This window comes from Pan troglodytes, chromosome 22 (assembly GCF_028858775.2).
Source record: "Pan troglodytes isolate AG18354 chromosome 22, NHGRI_mPanTro3-v2.0_pri, whole genome shotgun sequence".
Lineage (NCBI taxonomy): Eukaryota > Metazoa > Chordata > Mammalia > Primates > Hominidae > Pan > Pan troglodytes.
In genome coordinates, this window is record NC_072420.2 from 46,891,486 (window position 1) to 46,910,187 (window position 18,702).

Below are 18,702 nucleotides of genomic sequence, written 5' to 3' on the forward strand. Positions count from 1 at the left end.
CAGCCTTCACCAGACTCCCCTTCTCACACAGCCTCCAGCCCCTGCCCTCCCAAGGCCCCCGACCCAGCCCAACACCCAAGGCTGCTGGCCAAGGCCGCCCCCTCCACAGCACGACCCTCTGAAGCCAGAGGCCAGAGCCCAGGTCACTGGAAGTATCGAGGAGTGGCAAGTGTGTGGCCAGCAGTGCTGCCCTCAGGTGGATGCGTGGGCTGACGTGCACGGGAAGGTCAGCTGAGGCTGAGAAAAGAGAAGGAGCCACGAACCTCAAGCAGAGCCTGGATGGCGAATGCGGTGTCCCAGATCTGTGAGCCGTTGGTGCCCTACACACAAAGGATGGTGTTACAGCAGCAGATGCAGCCCCTCCCACTCCCAGCCACTGCCTCCAGGATCCAATGGGCGCCTGAGGGCCAGGTGTGGGGGCTCCCACCCAGCCAACGCTCAGCCTCAGGCTCTGAGCCCTGGGCACCCCTCATGGCTGACAAGGGCCTCAGAGAAGGCTGAGCCCTGCAGGCAGACACACGTCGGGGAGACTCAGGGAGCCCTCCCTTTCTTCATGGGCCACCAGGCAGGACAGTGTCCCTCTGAGGACACTTCTAGGACTGAACGATCCCTCAGAGGCTCCAGCACCTACACATAGAGCATCCAGGTGCTCTCACCCAATGACAGTGGCGCACCTCAGTCATGGTGACGCCTGGAAATGACCCCATTTCTTTTTTTTTTGAGATGAAGTCTCGCTCTGTTGCCCAGGCTGGAGTGCAGTGGCGTGATCTCAGCTCGCTGCAAGCTCCGCCTCCTGGGTTCATGCCATTCTCCTGCCTCAGCCTCTGGAGTAGCTGGGATTACAGGCTCCTGCCAGCACACCCAGCTAATTTTTTTGTATTTTTTAGTAGCATCGGGGTTTCACCATGTTAGCCAGGATGGTCTCTAACTCCTGACCTTGTGATCCGCCCACCTTGGCCTCCCAAAGTGTAGGGATTACAGGCGTGAGCCACCGCACCTGGCCAATGATCCCCATTTCTGAGTACACCTGGAGGTGATGGGAATTCTGCACAGGGCTGGGAAGGCCCCACCTCAAATCTCACCCCGAGCTGGGCTCACAGGTACACAGCCTGGTCTCAGTTCAAAGGGCCGGTGACCAAACCCTAGTGAGACAGAGCTGGGCACTGACCAGACAGACATGGGGACTGGGCGGGGGGTGGTGTGTGGCAGAGGCATCCAGACATCGTGCACTGGAGGGACAAGGCAGGGACCACCAGAAAAGCATTCTCGCCAAAGAAACACAATGGAATCGAGCCTCAGGGCCTGGCCAGTTTACAAAAACTCAGGGAACATAAGAAGCAACCAGTCAGATCTGCAGTGTGAAGCCCTTCAGGGACAAACCTTCCAGGAGGAGAAAAGAGACCACAAGAGACGGCTGGACTAACAGGAGCTCAAAGACCAACAACCGAAGGCCTGTGCGGGCCTGGCCTGAATCCTGATTCACACACACCAGCCACAACGTGAGGACTACACTCAGGAACCGTCATAAGTTTGTTGGGTGTGACAACCTCGGAGCAATTTTGTAAAAACACAGACGCCCTCATCAGCTTGAGGTGCAGTGATGAGTCGGTGCTGCGGGAGGGCTGGACAGGGAGGGGCAGGGAGGGGACAGGGAGGGGCAGGGAGGCCAGGGCCTGCTCTAGGGCTTGCTACTCACCTCCACTTTACATGTGTTTTGAAAACCTTTTCACAAAACACGGACAGTGTCCAGGGAGCCTCTGGGGAGCTCAAGGCCAGCTGGGTAAAAGCTCGTGGCTGGGGGCACCTGGCACCAAGGATAGCCCTGGGGCGGGCAGTGCTGGGCCCACGTGTATCCATCCCAAATGTGACACCCAGGACACCTCTGGAGACTCCACATTTCCACACTGAATCGGGTGGGGGACAGAAGACAGGCACCGCAGGGCGTAACCCTCCTTAGACCACAAGACACAGGGCAACACTGTCTGGGCTTCTGACACGCACAAAGGGGCGCAGGCTCAGCCCAGTCGGACAGGACTGCGGTCTACAGGGCCCCCAGAGCCAGGACAGGACCAGGGTCAGCCAGGATCCACCGGCCTCCCCCCTCCTTGTGCTTGGTGCCCCTCATGACTGGGTTCCAGCCCACTCAGGCCAAGTCCACGGGGAGCTCCCAGGCCCGGCCACAAGCCACCACGGTCCTCCAGGCTCCTGTCCTGTCCACCCAGGACCTTGAAGAAGAAGCCTCTTAAATTAAGAGTGCATGGAGGAGAAGCCCCCGCTAACCAGAGCCACCTCCTGCCACAGTAACAAGATGAGAGCTTCTGCAGCTCTGGGTCTGTCGTTACACAGCTGAGCCCACTCAGATCATCAGGGCAAAAAGCAAACAGGACAGCTGCAGACAGACATTCGAGAACGGTGGGCACCCACACAGAGACCAACGGCACCCACAGGGACACGGCCAGAGGCCTCAACTGACTCAGCCTCTAGTCGCACGCTGCCGGGACCTGGTCCAGGAGGAGTTATTTCTGAACCCCAAAGGAAAAATAATAAAGGGGAGACATGATTGCAAAGGAAGCATGCAGCCGCAGTCCCGCAGCCCTTACCTGCATTTTCATGCCGTCAAGGCCCATCCTGTGAGGAGAAAAAAGCCCAAGTCAGGTGCAAGGAGAAAGCTGGAAGCCCAGCTGCTACCCAGACCCTGCACTCAGGAGGGTCCCAGAGAGGCCGTCTGTCCCCTCCCGAGGCCTGGCACTGGCCTGGATGCCACCCCAGCTGGGCTGCTGGGCTCCTGGGGGTGAGGGCCACACTCTATGGAAAACAGGACACACTCACCCAGAAGGGCCACACCCAAGGCAAGGGGCAGCGGGAGGCTCCCCGACCCCAGGCTGTGCCAGCCCTGACGCCCTCGTGCAGTGCTGAGGCACCAGAGGAAGAGGCCTGTACAGCGGAAGCTTCCCACCGTGGGACGGCTCTCTGCCCTCCATGACAGGGGCCCCACCTCCAGGGCACAGTCCATGGCTGACAAGCTCCCCTTGTCCACAGGCCTCCTGACGCCAACCTGAACCTGCCCTGCTACCTACCACCCCCTTCCTCACTCTACCTTCTGGGAACACCCCACGCTTCCACCGGGTGGCAAATCTTCCAATTCAAAGACAACCCTCAGTGGCTTCCACAAGCCCTGACACTGCTGGTTCCTGGTGGTATTCCCTGGCAGTATTCCCAGATGGCACCGTGGGGGCCCCTCACCGGGACGCAGCCGGGGCTCAGATCCAGTCTTCGTGAGAGGCCCGGCCAGCACATCCCAGCCACACTCACCAGAGATAGTCCGGGATTCTGGAGACATGCTCCTGGAAGGCAGTGGAGGTGGGCCCGTCCACATACCAGCGCACAAGCATGTTGATGGTTTTCGAGATCTGCAGGAGAGACAGCCCTGTCAAGGCTCCGCTCCAGACCCACAGCAGCCTCCAGGGACAAGGTCTCGTCCAGATCCACAGCAGCCCCCAGGCATAAGGTGCCGTGCAGATCACTCAGGGCCAGGACAGGGGCCTTCTGCTCTAACAGGCATTTCCTGAGCGAGGATGGGCAACAACTGTGTCCCCAGGACCCAACTCAGACAGAGGCAGTGTCGGCCAAGGCCACAGCCTGGCTTAGGGTGTGAGGAGGAGCAGCACTCCACCAGGGAGAAGCGAGGGGTTCCGGGAGAAACCAGAGGGGCATGGGCTACCAGGTGCCTTAGAGACAACACAGGGGACAGAGGACAGGGCCTGAGGGGCCCAGGAAGAGATGCGAAGACAGGACTGTAGCAGTAGGGACCACTTGCCCCCCTTCTTCCTCAGAACAGAATGTTCCAGAGGCCCCCAACTTTTTACTTATGCATCTCACAAGTCAAGATCCAATTGCAAGCATGTTTCTAATGCGTTTAGTACAGATGTGCTCTATATGGGATTAAACCAAAACCCACAAAGAACCACATCACTGCTGAGCAAAAAACAAGGGACCCGCTGCAGGGTCAGTCAGGATTTGTGATCCACTGAGGTGGCATGAGGCCCAGAAAATCCGAGATGCAGTGTCAGGGTGGGACTCAGTGGCCCAGTGCCACCTGGGTATGTCCAGAGAATGCCTAAGCCAACCCACTACACCGCAGCAGCTACGCGCACAGCTACGGCAGCAGCTGCAGCACAGCCCAGGGCCTGCTGACTCTGTCAGGAGGCGGCCACGCACCAGCACAGCCCGGGGATTGCACCCTCCAAGGTCACTGAACTGGCCACACCTGGCCCCCTGCAGGCCCCACAGAGGCGAGAGCTCCAAGTCCCTAGCTAGGCAGGAGGAATCAGGAGTGGCACCTGCTACTCCCACCCACCCTGGGCATGTCTAAACCCCACGGGAGAATGGCGAATGATGAACTGTTTGGGGAGAGGGAACCAAGTGAGGAAAAAGCACCCCTCCCAGCTAGCCAGCTAGTCAGCAAGATCTCAGGGAGGGGCCTCTAGGAGAGTGTCCAGGCACACTGAGGACAAGAGCCGGTGGGGGACGGAAGCGGGGGGTCGAGTGTGGTGGGGCAACTTCACTGAGCTGGGCGTGCAGGGGTCCAGGACAGAAGCCCTCAGACACTTGTGCGATCAGAGGGCCACCTCCCAAATGGAGGTACACCAGGCTCCAGGAAACCCCACTCCCAGCTCACAGCACGGCCTCCAGGACTTCACTTTCGGACCTCAACTCCCAGGGGCTGCAGTCAGAGGCCGGGCAGGGGCACTGACCGGGCCGATGCTGATGCTCTTGGTGAATCGGTCGTCGGCCACAATGTGTTCATACAGCTTCTGCACAGCCCGCTGCCGCAGGTGGGCACTGTGGTGGTGCTCATACAGGTTGAGGAGCGCTACAGGGGACAGGGGTCAGTGGATGCCAGACACCATGACACTGGCCTCAGCCTGGAGCCCCATGCACTGCAACACCTGGGCTTGCCCTTCCCCAGGGTTTCCCCCTCCCACCCACCCCCAGGCCTGGTCTCTGAGCTCCTCCTTCCCTGCCCAGGAGGGGCTGCCCCACACCTCCTACCACACACCCTTGCACAGGGTGGACTCCTGAGAGTAGAAGACCAGCTGGTTCTCGGGGTGGAGGGGCAGGGCGATGAGATCCCGCCCCCTGGGGCCTGGCACAGAGGAGGTGGCCCAGTGCCGCTGGCAGGGGATGAGTGCGTGAATGAGTGGGCAACACCCTGACCCTGACCCTGGGCTGCCCTGCCGGCCCTCAGGAGGCGCTCACCATATACCACGCGGAGCAGCCAGCTGTGCGGCGTGTACAGCTCGTCGGGGGCCACGTTGTTCCTCTGCGCCAGCCAGTCAATGCTGGCGAAGTCCTCCACATAGAGCTCCTGGTGGGGGCAGTGTCTGAGCCTTGGGGCCTGGGAGCACCTGGTAGGCCTGGCTCAAAGCAGGAGGGGTGGCCTCCCACCATCCGCCCTCAGGGCCCTGGGCCAGTCCCTTCCTGGGTGGGGGTCCCTCCAGCAACTGACCCCGAGGGCACATGAAGGCCCCCTATGGGAGGACCGCTCTGAGGAGCTCCCCAGCTCCATGAGTCCCAGGTCTGCCCAGAAGCTCATTTCCTCCCTCTGCCCCTCCTTCTTCCCCACGGCAGGCCTGATAAACATCCTGCACCTCAAACCTCGCCTCAGGCCTGCTTCCAGAGGACACAGTGCACATCTGCCTCCTGCATCCCTTGAGTCCTGGAAGTCCCCCCAGGAACCCTGGGCTACAGCTACTGACTGTCCCATAGCACAAGTCCCCTCTGGGCAGAGCTTGCTCACTGTTTATATAGGATGGAGGAAGGTGGAGGCTCTGCTCTGATCACAGGGCTCTCCGCTCCACAGGGCCGCCAGGTGAGTGGACAGGTGTGGTTAGATTCCAGAAGCCCCAGGCCCTGTGGGTCCCAGCCCCAGAGGCCTTCACTTTGTTCCCTGATGAGGTCCTACCTGGCGGAGGCTCTGTACCAGCGGGTCTTCCGCGGCACTCAGCCGAACGGCGTAGCAGTAGCTCATGGGCAGGTACACCTGCCGGCAGTGGCACCAGAGTGTGGAGGGGTGTGCCGGTGCCCAGTCAGGAAACAGCCTGGGGCAACGGCAGGAGTCAGTGGGAGACCCCAAGACTCAAGCCTGCCCCCTCCGCCAGCATCCATACCTTGGGCCCTTTCAAGCACGAACACTGGTGGATGGCTATTCCCCACCACGTCAGTGCATCTGCGGGCATTTCCCAACCATGCTCCTGAGGGGGACAGTTGAACCATAGGTGCACCCTCCGAGGAGCTGCACCTCCTAGTTCGGTCAGCATTTTGCATCCTAAAACCAGGTGATGAAGCTCCTAAATGCTTAGGATTGTCTGTGGGTTTCTTAGCTACAACAAACGTACCTTGGTAACATAAAACATCAACAATGGGGATATGGTGTGAGGGCCCCAGGGAACACTCTTGGCTATCTTTGCAACTTTTCCAGAAATTGGAAACTACTCCAAAATTTAAAGTTTACTTTTAAAAGTGTAGTTAAGAAACTTTAGGAGGGGCACGGTGGCTCACGCCTGTAACCCTAGCACTTTGGGAGGCCGAAGCTGGTGGATCACTTGAGGTCAGGAGTTTGAGACCAGCCTGACCAACATGGCGAAACCCCATCTCTACTAAAAATACAAAAATAAGCCAGGCATGGTGGTGTGTGCCTCTAGTCCCAGCTACTCGGGAGGCTGAGGCAGGAGAATCGCTTGAACCTGGGAGGAGGTTGCAGTGAGCCGAGATTGTGCCACTGCACACAGCCTGGTGACAGAGCGAGACTCCGTCTCAAAAAAAAAAAAGAAAAAAAGAAAGAAAAAAGAAACTGTAGGTCTGTGGAATCTCCCCAAGGCCTGGGTCTTTGATCACTGGTCTGCTGACGTTAGCACAGCTCCACCAGCTTCCCAGGGTCTGTGTGTGCCTCATGTGTTTTCTCTCCCTTTCCCTGCTAGCCCCCATCCTTATGTGATGCCTTATGTGATGCTAGCCCCATCCTTATGTGAGGGTGAGCAATGCTGAGCCTTCCCTGCTCCCTGACTGTGGCATCAGGCCTTGGCCCACTTTCACACCCACTTACTTAAAAGGGTGTTTTTTTTTTTTTCACATTTTGGGTTACACTTCCAGCATTTCTGCAGCTGGAGTGGTTCAGGTCTGTGGTCCTCCTTTCACCTCCCAACCCACCCTCCAAGCAACTCCAGCAAAGACAAGCAGCACCCTGGCATGCCCATGCGGCAGCACTGACCGACGGCTCCCCCAAGTGGGGCAGATGAGACGCCCTCACCAGCACCAGCGTGTGGAACCCACACCCCTCCTGCCCTGGCAGCTGTGCCGACTGCCGTCTCAGTCCTTCCTCTGCCGCTCATTACACATGGGCGAGGCGCAGAGTCCAGCGGGCATCTGAATGGCCCCAGGACACCTCCCAACCTATGTGCTCTATGGCCCGCCTCAGGTAGCAGCACCCTAACCCTGCCCCCTACTCTGGTAGCTCTGTCTACCCTCCCGGGGTGATCTCACCATCCCTGTGCCTCCCCGTCACCACCCAAACTGGCTTCCGGGGTTAAGCCCCCGGCCTTTGTATCAGGACACTGCTGCTGTCCTTTCTTGAGCAGCCCCATCACTACCCAAACTGGCTTCCGGGGTTAAGCCCCCGGCCTTTGTATCAGGACACTGCTGCTGTCCTTTCTTGAGCAGCCCCTTCACTTCCTGCCTCCCCTAACTTGACCCCCCACCCCCGCACCAAAGTCATCTAACACAAGGGACCCCCCAGCCCTGCTCATAGCTCTCTAAGGGACACCCCCACCAGGGTTCCCACAACACTCCAGGAAGCCAGCAGGGGCTCTGTGTGGTTCCAGGGTCTCACTTCCCAAAATGCATAACGGGGTAAACTCATATGCATGAGTGTTTTCTGGGGAGATGTTCACTGCTTTCAATAGATAGCCATAAAATGTTACAAGACACTGGTTAAAGACACCACATAAGGCTGGGTGCAGTGGCTCATGGCTCCCAGCACTTTGGGAGGCCAAGGCAGGCGGATCACCTGAGGTCAGGAGTTTGAGACCATCCTGGCCAACATAGTGAAACCCTGTCTCTACTAAAAATACAACAATTAGCTGGGCGTGATGGCCTGAGACTGTAATCCCAGCTACTCGGGAGGCAGAGGCAGGAGAATTGCTTGAATCCGGGAGGCGGAGGTTGCAATGACCCAAAATCACGCCACTGCACTCCAGCCTGAGTGACAGAGCTAGACTCTGTCTCAAAACAAAACAAAAAAACACACACCAGATAATAAGAAATTAATGTTGATTTTGCTGGGTATTTAAACAGTATGTGGTTCTGTTTAAAAAAACAAACACTGATCTTTTTTTTTTTTTTTGAGACAGAGTCTCACTCTGTCGCCAGGCTGGAATGTGGTGGCACGATCTCGGCTCACTGTAACCTCTGCCTCCCAGGGTCAAGTGATTCTCCTGCCTCAGCCTCCTGAGTAGCTGGAAACTAGAGGCACGCGCCGCCATGCCCAGCTAATTTTTGTATTTTTAGTAGAGATGGGATTTCACTATGTTGGCCAGGATGGTCTCGATCCCTTGACCTCGTGATCTGCCCGCCTCGGCCTCCCGAAGTGCTGGGATTACAGGCGTGAGCCACCCCACCTGGCCACAGACACTGATCTTTTAAAGGCACACACACTGAGTCCACAGGTGAGGTGTCACGTTGGGACACACTTCACATTCACCAGCAAAGGAGACAAGCGCAGCAGCAGCAACACAGGACGCCCCTGTGCAGGCTGGGGGAGGGGCACCCTCCCCCTACTTCTACAGATGCTGAGAGTCTTCCACAGCAAGAGGGAAGCCACCCAGCCCTGCCTGCAGCCTGACTCGGGGTACCTCCATTCATGGCACAGCCTTCTTCCTGCTCAGTTGGGAACCTCCCCCTTTCTGTATCCCTACAGGACTCAAGCTTGATCAGGGCCTCTGCCAGGAGCCTAACTCCACCCACCCACAGAATGCCCACCCCTCTCTGCTGTCACAGCCTGCACCTGACCCACGGTCGCTGTCACTCTACTCCCCGGGACAGCAGCAGCGACCCAACAACCAAATCAACAGCAGACATACCACATCTCTGGGAACAGGGTATTGAGGCCTTCCCAGCTGTAAACATTCAGGACAGCCAGCCAGAACTTCCCCCAGGAGGGGATGGCCACAGCACCACCTGAGGGGGGAGAGAATAGGCCCATGTCATCTGCTTCCTGTCAGCAAAGTCTGCACTGCCTCTAGCTGGGAAGATTCACCCTCTGGGAGTCACGTGTGCCCCTCTCCATGAGGCAAGGGCAGCCTCATGTGGATCTTGCGACCCCCATGTGTGAAGCAGGTTCCAGAGTGCTGAGAACTTGCCTGGATACACGGCCCCCTAGGTGGAACCAGTGGCTTTCCTGGGAGTGGGTGTGTCCAGCCCCAGGAGAGGTGTTTGCAACCCCTGGCCCCAGGAAGGAGCACATGAAGACAGCTACCTGGGAAGGTCCAGGGACACCTCAGTGCTCAGGTGAGCGAGGGGCCCAGGTGCACATGCGCCTGGAGAAGGCAAGGTGGGGAAGTGACAGTGCACACTCAGCCTCGCCCTCTGAGCCAAGCCTGAGCTGCCCAGTCTGTGTCATCTCCACTTGGCAGACTGGTCCTGTATGGGAACAAAGACGACCCCAGACTCCAGAGTAGCTCCGGCACGCTGGCCCCATGCCAGAGCCACTTCAGCAGCATGCAGTCCTGGCACAGCCACACCATCTAAACATGCTTCTGAGGAGTCCCTGCTCCAAACCCCAAAAGGTATGCAAAAGTCAATAAAGACCCACAAAGCTACTAGGCAAAGTGCAGCCTAAACACGTTCCTTCACCAGGCAGGTGCCAGGAGTGTGGTGGGAACCAGAGAGCAGCCTTGGGGAGGCAGCATCAACGACAGCAAAGGCTGACAGTGAACTGATGACAATAGTGACAAGCTCACGAAGAAAGAAGGCAGGATCTCATGAGAATGCGTAACAGGACACTCCACCTGGCACGGTAGGTCAGGAAGAGGTCCTCAAAGAAGGAACATGTAAAGTGTGAGCCAGCGGGGCAGGAGTGGAAGGTAAGAGGCTCCAGGCGAAGGAAGCAGTGCATGGCGAGCCCTGGGATAATAAGGGTCTCTGAGGAGCTGACAGGAGGCCCCTGTGCATGCAGCAGAGAGCAGGGCAGGTGGGACTGGCTATGGAAGGTCTGTGAAACACAGAGGACAAGACCAGGCCAGGCTCTGCAGAGCCACAGCATGAACTAGGTTTTCTTGGAGCAGCAGGAGCCATGGATTCCCTTGGGCTGGAATTGCCCTCAGGGCCTACAGGCAAGAGGAGAGGTAGCCAGGCCGGGGCTTGGAGAGATAGACAGTTGGGGCTTGGAGAGGTGGACAGCCTGGGGCTTGGAGAGGTAGCCAGGCCGGGGCTTGGATAGGTGGACAGCCAGGGCTTGGAAAGGTAGCCAGACCGGGGCTTGGAGAGGTAGACAGCCCGGGGCTTGGAGAGGTGGACAGCCCGGGGCTTGGAGAGGTGGACAGCCCGGGGCTTGGAGAGGTAGACAGTTGAGGCTTGGAGAGATAGACGATCAGCTTGGAAGGTGCAAGCTCCAGGGCTGCTCTCGCCTGCAGCCAGGCTGCCCCCAGAAGGTGGACATATTAACACAGTTCGTTTAAGTCTTTGCCAATTCAGGAAACAAACAGAATTACCTGGTTGTCTTAGTTTGCTTGGCTTTTTAATTTTATTAGAGACAGGGTCGCACTCTGTCACCCAGGCTAGAGTGCAGTAGTACAAGCAGCTCATTGCAACCCAGAACTCCTGGGCTCAAGTGATCCTCCTGCCTTACTAGCCTCCAAGTAGCTGGGACTACAGGTGCATATCATCACACCTGGCTAACATTTTATTGTTTTTGTAGAGACCAGGTCTCACTATGTTGCCCAGGCTGGCCTCGAACTCTTAGGTTGAAGTGGTCCTTCTACCTCAGTCTCCCAAAGTGCTGGAATTGCAGGTGTGAGCCACTCACTGTGCCTGGCTCTTAATTTGCTTTTTTAAAAAATGATGCCTAGGTTAAACAGTGTCTGCCTACTTCTGCTTTGACAAATTCCCTGCTCATGTGCTTTTGCCCATTGTTTCAGCCGCAAGTGCATCTTTCTGTATCTCGTTTGTGAGAGCTCATTATCGAGTTGACATGAACCCCTGGCCCAGCACATGCTGCACATGCCGTACCTTTCTTGTGAAGAATGTTCCGGGCTCGTACCAGGTCAGGATCGTCAGGCCCAACACCCAGAATTCTGAGAGACACATAGTTGAGCGCAGTCCCAAACACGGTGGACTTATCCTCAATGTGCCTACAGGAGCAGAGGACAGGTGAGAAGCCGGTATCTGTCCTTACTTCTAAGAAATAAAGCAAAACTTTCTGTGGAGTTTCCTCAGAAAACTAAGAATGCTAAAATGCCTTAACCTGACATAACATGCCAACACAGGAGACCCCTGAGCAGCCACTCTGCAGTACGAATTCATGCACCTCCCATGACAACTGAGCCCCCCACTCCTTCCTCACCATGACCCGCCTGCTCTATACCTTCCCACGCCTGAGTCAACACTTCTAGCTCAAGGGCGGTCCACTTTGGGCTATGGCTCTGCTCCCAAAGTGTGTGCCACATGGCAGGAAAGCTGTCAGGCCTTGTCTCCACCTGCTGCCAGCCCAGAGTCAAGGGCAATTTTCTTCTGCCTTAAGTGATAACAGACTGACAGTTTTCACATGTGGGTCTCAAGAGTGTCCTAACAGCCACAAAACCCATTTAACAAAAGATGTGAAGCCGAGGCCCCACCTGCACGGCCTTCAGCCCACTCCCCGCCTGCTAGTCTCTCCCTCACCCACCCCACACCCACAGCTGCAATCACTCCTAACCCCTGGCAGCTGCCTGGATACCCAAGCATCTCCTACATCATGAGAACACACACATGCACATGTGCAGTGACACAGGGGCAGGCACACTCACAGGCCCCAGCCACCGTCGGGGAGCTGCACTGACCGCAGGTACCGCACAATCTCTTCTCTGTATCCGGCTGGCAGAGGGATGCGTGCCACGTGGCAAGTGATCAGGAGGCCTGTGTGGCAGGAGAGATGTTCCTCACTGGGGACAGGTGGTCATGACTGCTAAGACCAGGCCCCTTTCCTCCTGAGCACCTCACTCCAACAGGGAGCTACCTTCTTCTCATAAAAACACCCCCTGGAAAGGCCATTCCTCCCAGGCCCCCATGGGGAACTTTGGGAACAGGGCCAGAGGGAACGTCAGCCACAGCACAGGCGATGCTCCCTGCCTAGGGCCTGTAGAGCCCACTCAGCCACGCCTGGCTCCCACGACCATCTGGGTCAGAGAAACACCAGACACTGCACAGCACCTCAGGAAGGTCTCCCCCAAGTGCCCTGAAGGTCCAAAAGGAACCGGCATTTTAGATCAGTGGGCCTTCCATGAGGGGAGACTGTTGGTCTTGCTTTAACATCTGCTGGGAAGAAAAATACAAAATTGGTCACCCTTGCATGTGGTAATACCTACTTATTTATTTATATTTTTCTGTTTCATAATTTTTTTACAAGCATATGCCGCTTTGCAAATGTCAGGGGGGAGGGAGAGACAATAAATATTATCCACTAAGAACCTTCTGTCCCCAGCCTGGTCCTCTCAGGCATGGTGCTCACAGGCCACCCTCCACCTTCACTCCCCATGCTTGGTTCCATCAGCCATGTGCCCCCAGAGCCTGGCACGGGACAGGTCTCAGGGCAGACCCCAGCCACATGTGCCATGGAATGAATACCTGACTCTGGCTTAGAGCATCAGAAGCCCTGGTGTTCAAACCATCCAGACATGCCCTGTGTGGGCGGCAAGCCACCCAGGCGCCAAGGCAAGAGACCGAGGACATGAGCTGTTCCAGTATAATAAAATATAAAACAAGAATAGTTATACCAGATATAGATCTTAGAGATATATGAATATCATTAATCATTAGTTTGTAGTAATTACTCTTTATCCCAATATTATAATAATCCTCGTTCTACAATCATAACCTAGGAAAAACCAGGCCATACAGAGATAGGAGCTGAGGGGACATAGTGAGGTGTGACCAGAAGACAAGAGTGCGAGCCTTCTGTTATCCCCAGACAGGGCCAGCAAAAGGGCTCCTTGGTCTACCGGTAACGCCAACGTCTGGGAAGACGCCCGTTGCTGAGCGGACGGTGGTCTAGTGGTAGCGAAAAGTGTCAAGGAACAACACCCGCTACTTAGCAGACCGGGAAAGGGAGGCTCCCTTTCCCCGGGGGGAGTTTAGAGAAGACTCTGCTCCTCCACCTCTTGTGGAGGGCCTGACATCAGTCAGGCTCGCCCGCAGTTATCTGGAGGCCTAACCATCTCCCTGTGATGCTGTGCCTCAGTGGTCACGCTCCTAGTCCGCCTTCATGTTCCATCCTGTACACCTGGCTCTGCCTTCTAGATAGCAGTAGCAAATTAGTGAAAGTACTAAAAGTCTCTGATATGCAGAAATAATGGCATAAGCTGTCTTTCTCTCTGTCTCCTCTCTCTCTCTGCCTCGGCTGCCAGGCAGGGAAGGGCCCCCTGTCCAGTGGACACGTGACCCACGTGACCTTACCTATCGGTGGAGATGACTCACACTCTTTACCCTGCCCCTTTGTCTCGTATCCAATAAATATCAGCGCAGCCTGGCATTCAGGGCCACTACCGGTCTCCACGTCTTGGTGGTAGTGGTCCCCCGGGCCCAGCTGTCTTTTCTTTCATCTCTCTGTCTTGTGTCTTTATTTCTACAATCTCTCATCTCCGCACACAGGGAGAAAAACCCACCGACCCTGTGGGGCTGGACCCTACAGGAGGCTGAGGCAGGAGAATCACTTGGACCCAGGAGGCAGAGGCTGCAATGAGCCAAAATTGTGCCATTGCACTCCAGCCTGGGGAACAAGAGCGAAATGCTGTCTCAAAAAAAAAAAAAAAAAAAAAAAAAAAATACAAAAAAACTCCAACTCACAGCCAGCCCACAGGAAGGGTCCCAGCCAGCTAAGCCCAGAGCCAAAGCAGCAAGAACAAACAACACAGTAATCCCCACTGACCAAGCACCACTGCGTGCCTGACACTGTGCACATAACCAAACCTGATTCCAATCCTGTCACAGATCAGGCTACAGAGGCAAACTGGGGCTGACCCATCTCCTGACCAACTCTATGTCATTGCCTTACCACGAGCCCTGAGAACAGTCTAAACAGGCCCTGATGGGGCCAAGGGAAGAAGAGCACCTTGACTTCCCCTAAGGACAGGCCCTCAAATCCCAGGACAGAAAAACTCAATGCTGTACAGTCCAGGTGGCAGCAGGGCTAGAAGTCAAAGCAGAGATGGGGATCCCAGTGCTCCTCCTGCTAGTCTGGTTACCTGGAATAAATGTGCCTCAGCTTTCTAATGTATCTCATTAGGCTTAGTCTAAGGACTAAAAGAAGAACAGGCCTTGAGCAGGGCTTGGCCTACAGTAAACACCACGGAACTGTTTTTAACATTAAAGGCCAACTCTTCCCAAACTCACATATAAGCCTATTGCGACTTCATTTCAAGTCTGGGACAGAATCAGGATAAAGGCAATTTGGATGAGTAAATGAATAGACACAGGTAAGAGATGTTTTAAAAAGAAAGGCAACAAAGGTATATAAGGACTTTCTATCTACTACAAAGTCAGCGCAGTAAAAGAAAATGATGTATCAGTAAGAGTTACCACAGAAACAAAACCTATTTATGTAGGAATTCACGTCATTGAAACAATGTGATTACAAGTCACTAGGGAAAAAAGTCCTATTGCATAAATTCATAGGAGGCAATTTCCCATTTTACAAAGCTGAGGATTTCTGTAGAGAAACACTCCCAGGATGCAAAATAGTCTTGTGTAGCCAAATCAGTTCAATACCCAGGCAGTCCAACTGCTATGCTCCTCCTACTCACCAGCCTGAACCTGAAGCTCTCCTGCAATAGCTCAGAGTAAGTTCACAGCAGATATCAGCTCCCCACCCACCACTCTGCCCACCTACAGCCCCTTGGCATAGGCTGGGCCTTCCACCTGGAATGTCCATCCCATCCTGTACTGAGACTTCAAAGCCCACCTTCCTCCTCCCTCAAGGCAACACAGAGCCCTAGAGAACCACTTGCTTCTCTTATCAGAGAGCCTGTCACCCTACACTGGCAAGGCTAGCTGATCCCCTATACCAATAGCAGGACGACTCTGACATAGGGCAGAGTTTGCCAGCCCTTTTCTTGTGAGCCCCTGGATTTTCACCTGCTTCATCAAAACCCTAGACCAGGCTGGGCCAGGATCGCAAGGGTGATCCAGGGTGGCCATACCATCAGTCTGGGGTAGCATACTCCTACCTGGCAGGAGGAAAAGTGGGCCACCATAATCACCCGTCCAGTGCCCATCCTCAGCCTGCAGCCCCACGTAAAATGTCATCCCGTTCAGAGCCCCCTCAAAGGCGGTGTGGGCTTTGGGCAAGTCCTTAAAGTAATTCTTCTGCAAAGAGATCGAAAAAAAAAAAAAGAGATAGCTGACGGGACTGTTGCCCGGCCAGAGGAACCCTCTTCACATACAGCCCAAGTCAAAACAGTGAATGTAAATTACTTTAAAAGTTTCAGCCGTTTCCATCAAAAGTCTGAAACTCTTTGATGAGAGCATCACACCTCAGCAAAGTAAAAGAACAGTTGCACATTTTCGTTGCTTTATTTGCCAGTCATGTATTCTTCACAACTTCTCCAAGATGTCTGGAATAAACCAGGCACCCAGAGTGTAGGGTGGGGCACGGGTGCCGACTTGGGCCTGGGACTCGGGCCTCTCGAAGAGGGCCCAAGGGGTGGCACAGCCTTTCCCTCGGTGGCCGGGGCTTGGCAGGAGACCCTGTTTACACTGCAGACTCTGACGACCAAAATCTCTTACAATGCACACAACTAAGACAGTGGATCCAAACACTTTTTGTGAATAAAAACAAAGTTACAACTATCTTTGCAACTCTCCTATAAGTCAAAAATTATCTCAAAATAAGGTGCTAAAAAATAAAACATTAGGAGTCTCCTATGCGTGGTTTAGAGATGAAGGGGCTGAAGCGGAGGGGCCCGCGAACGCAGTTCCCGTGGGCGCTCGCCTTGGGGATGGGCGTCGCTGGCCGGGTCCTACCACCCGCCTTTCTGAGAGGAAACGTGCTCCTCACGGCTCACCCCTCAGGGTCCCGAGCTCGCTGACGCTCCGCGGAAGCAACTTACGGTGTCCAGCCCCAGGGCGTAGGCTTCCAGGCCGGTCTGCTCGCGGCCGGCGCGCTCGTCCTGCAGGTAGGTCCACGTCTGCCGGCCCCTCTCGCAGTTGAGTCGCCAGCGGCCGAGGTCGGTGGCGGGCTCGGTCTTGTAGGGGCCCCCTCGGCGCCGCAGACACCTGAGGACCACCGGCCATCAGCGACCCAGGCCCCGCCTCAACCCCGGCCGCCGGCCCACTGCCCCAGTCGCGCTCTCCTCAGCACCCAGGACCACCCCGCATTCGTCAGGAGCCCGGGCCGAGGGGACTCACGTGCCCTCCGTCATTGCTGCTGCAGTGCTCTACGCCGCCCACTACCAGCTGCCGAATGTCCGCACCCGGGACCTGCCGCCCAACCCCGCCACTCCCGCGCGCTCTACGCAGGCGCAGGCCTCGGCAGGCGCTCAGGCTTAGGTGGGCCGACGCCCACGCAACCAATCAGAGCGCCGCGAGCGTGACCCCGAGGTGTGCCAGGCGACCACAGTGGTGGAGCGCGCGGTGCCCCATGCGGCGTGGGGCGGGGCCTGAGGGAGCGGGGATGGTGGGTGAAGGCGACGGGACGGGGGAGGTGGGTGGGGCCTTATTGGCGGGGCATGAGGGGCAGGGCTGGTGGGTGGGGAGGTGGGGGCGGGGGCTGGTGGGGGCGTGGCTGGTGGGTGGGGCCGGCGGGCGGGGGCGGGGCCTCTCGCGCGCCCTCTAGAGGCTTGCGTCCCGGGAGCCCGGCATCGTGCGCAGCGCTTTGAGGTGAGCCTCTCTGAGGAATTTGTGAGGAGGGTCCAGCCGCAGGTCGGAAGGAAGGACGTGGGGAGCGAGGCTCGAGCGAGGGACAGCGAGTGCGAAGGTCGGGTGGCAGGGAGTTGCTCTCGCGCTGCAGGACTTGCCCGGACGCCGGGGCCGGGGGTGGGGGCGGGAGGCCGCCCTGAGGTGAGGTGGGCGCGGGCCGTCGGCTCCAGTGCGAGACCAGGGGGAGGGCGGGGCGGAGCGGAGGAGCCGAGGGCGCCGCCGGCGTCCCTGGGAAGCTGAGCGCCGCGTAGCTTCGCCGGGGGGAGTGGGGTAGGCGCGGTGAGGCCGTGGGCCCCCCACACTTGGCGGACCACAGGGGCCAGAAGCCCTGAAGCCCCGCCAGGGAAGGGCTGCGTCGCTGGCCAGGACCGAGCGCGGTAGAGCCTCAGCTGCTCACGGGGTCGCTGGAGTTGGGGGTGGCCGCAGCAGAAATTAAAGGTGAAAAGCCTTAGCAGCAGAGGGAAGAGGAAGATGGAGGCAGAGCGAGTGACCGAACTTGGAAGGGACAGCCGGGCGCAACAGGGCAGGGGGCGTCTGACTGTTGGAAACATGGCTGACGTCTGGAGGCTGCAGCCAGTGGTCCCTAAGTCAGGTCAAGGACCCACAGAAGACCCCAGCATGTCTTCACCTGGCCCACAGAAGCCCTGACATCCAGTTACAACTGCCCCAGCCTAGTGAGCATTTCGGCACCCACTCCTCAATTCCTACCCCCAGCCTAACTTCGAAGGGGCGGTGAGCCACAGCAAGCCGGAGGAGAAAGTTGGAAGAGAGAGTGGACAAAAGAATACCCACAGGCACCTTCCCCCCAGTGGAATAGCGGAGTTTTAGACAATCAAGGATAATCACCTCTTCCTATCCCAGTTCAGAAACGAATGAAAAAGACACAGCAATAAGATGGGTGGGTATCAAAATATCAGCTTTGCCACAAATTAAAAACCTAGCTTGAAGGACAAGGCTTAAATCTGCAAGCAAGAGGGCAAGCTACTAAATCACCCGTAAGTCAGACAAACATATCCCCCAGCCTCTAGGCCATGAAACTGCCTCACCAAGCACTATGCAATTGAGTGCCCACCAGAAGACACCCCTCCAGTCAACCCACAGACCCCAGAAAGAGTACCCAGAGGAGCCTGAGCACACTCCACCCTATCTGTTCTCTGAAATTCAATCAAATGAGTCACTTTACTTCTCTGGAAGCAGAAAGAGGCTGGAAGTTTTTCTCCAGATAAGTTCCTCCATGTAGAAACATGAAGAATAGGAATAAGGGGCTTCAGCCTGGATGGAATCTCACACTGAACCTGGCAAAGCTAGGTGTGAGGGAAGAGGTTTCAATTGGAGAAGAGTTTGAGTTTTGATATTTTAATGGACTGGACTTTTTATGAGTAAAATAATCCGCTCTTTTTCATGTCTGAAAGAAAAGAAAAAGCTGTAAACTACGTCTGAGAATTGACACAGTTAAGCTTCTAGGGGCAGTCATGAGAAAAAACACTGTTCCTATCTGCTTACATACTACTGCATCCAGCTTATTCATTAAGCCAGATA

General features: G+C 56.3%; 1 protein-coding gene across 2 annotated transcripts in view; it reads right to left on the bottom strand.

The window, feature by feature from the left end:
* Positions 1-16,993, bottom strand: part of LSS (lanosterol synthase) — a 37,997-nt gene extending 21,004 nt beyond the window's left edge. Inside the window, exons 1-12 of one of the 2 annotated variants that reach the window (XM_009441944.5) lie at positions 16,654-16,993; positions 16,356-16,521; positions 15,474-15,612; positions 12,060-12,168; positions 11,284-11,405; positions 9,138-9,234; positions 5,966-6,101; positions 5,260-5,368; positions 4,755-4,873; positions 3,313-3,410; positions 2,601-2,628; positions 264-320 (exon numbers count right to left, since the gene is read on the bottom strand). In XM_009441944.5, the coding sequence (XP_009440219.3) occupies positions 264-320; positions 2,601-2,628; positions 3,313-3,410; positions 4,755-4,873; positions 5,260-5,368; positions 5,966-6,101; positions 9,138-9,234; positions 11,284-11,405; positions 12,060-12,168; positions 15,474-15,612; positions 16,356-16,521; positions 16,654-16,667 (1,194 nt within the window). In that variant the 5' untranslated portion in view covers positions 16,668-16,993. The remainder of the gene's footprint in view (positions 1-263; positions 321-2,600; positions 2,629-3,312; positions 3,411-4,754; positions 4,874-5,259; positions 5,369-5,965; positions 6,102-9,137; positions 9,235-11,283; positions 11,406-12,059; positions 12,169-15,473; positions 15,613-16,355; positions 16,522-16,653) is intronic. The other variant, XM_016938679.4, reaches the window with a different exon arrangement.
* Positions 16,994-18,702: the final 1,709 nt, after the last annotated feature.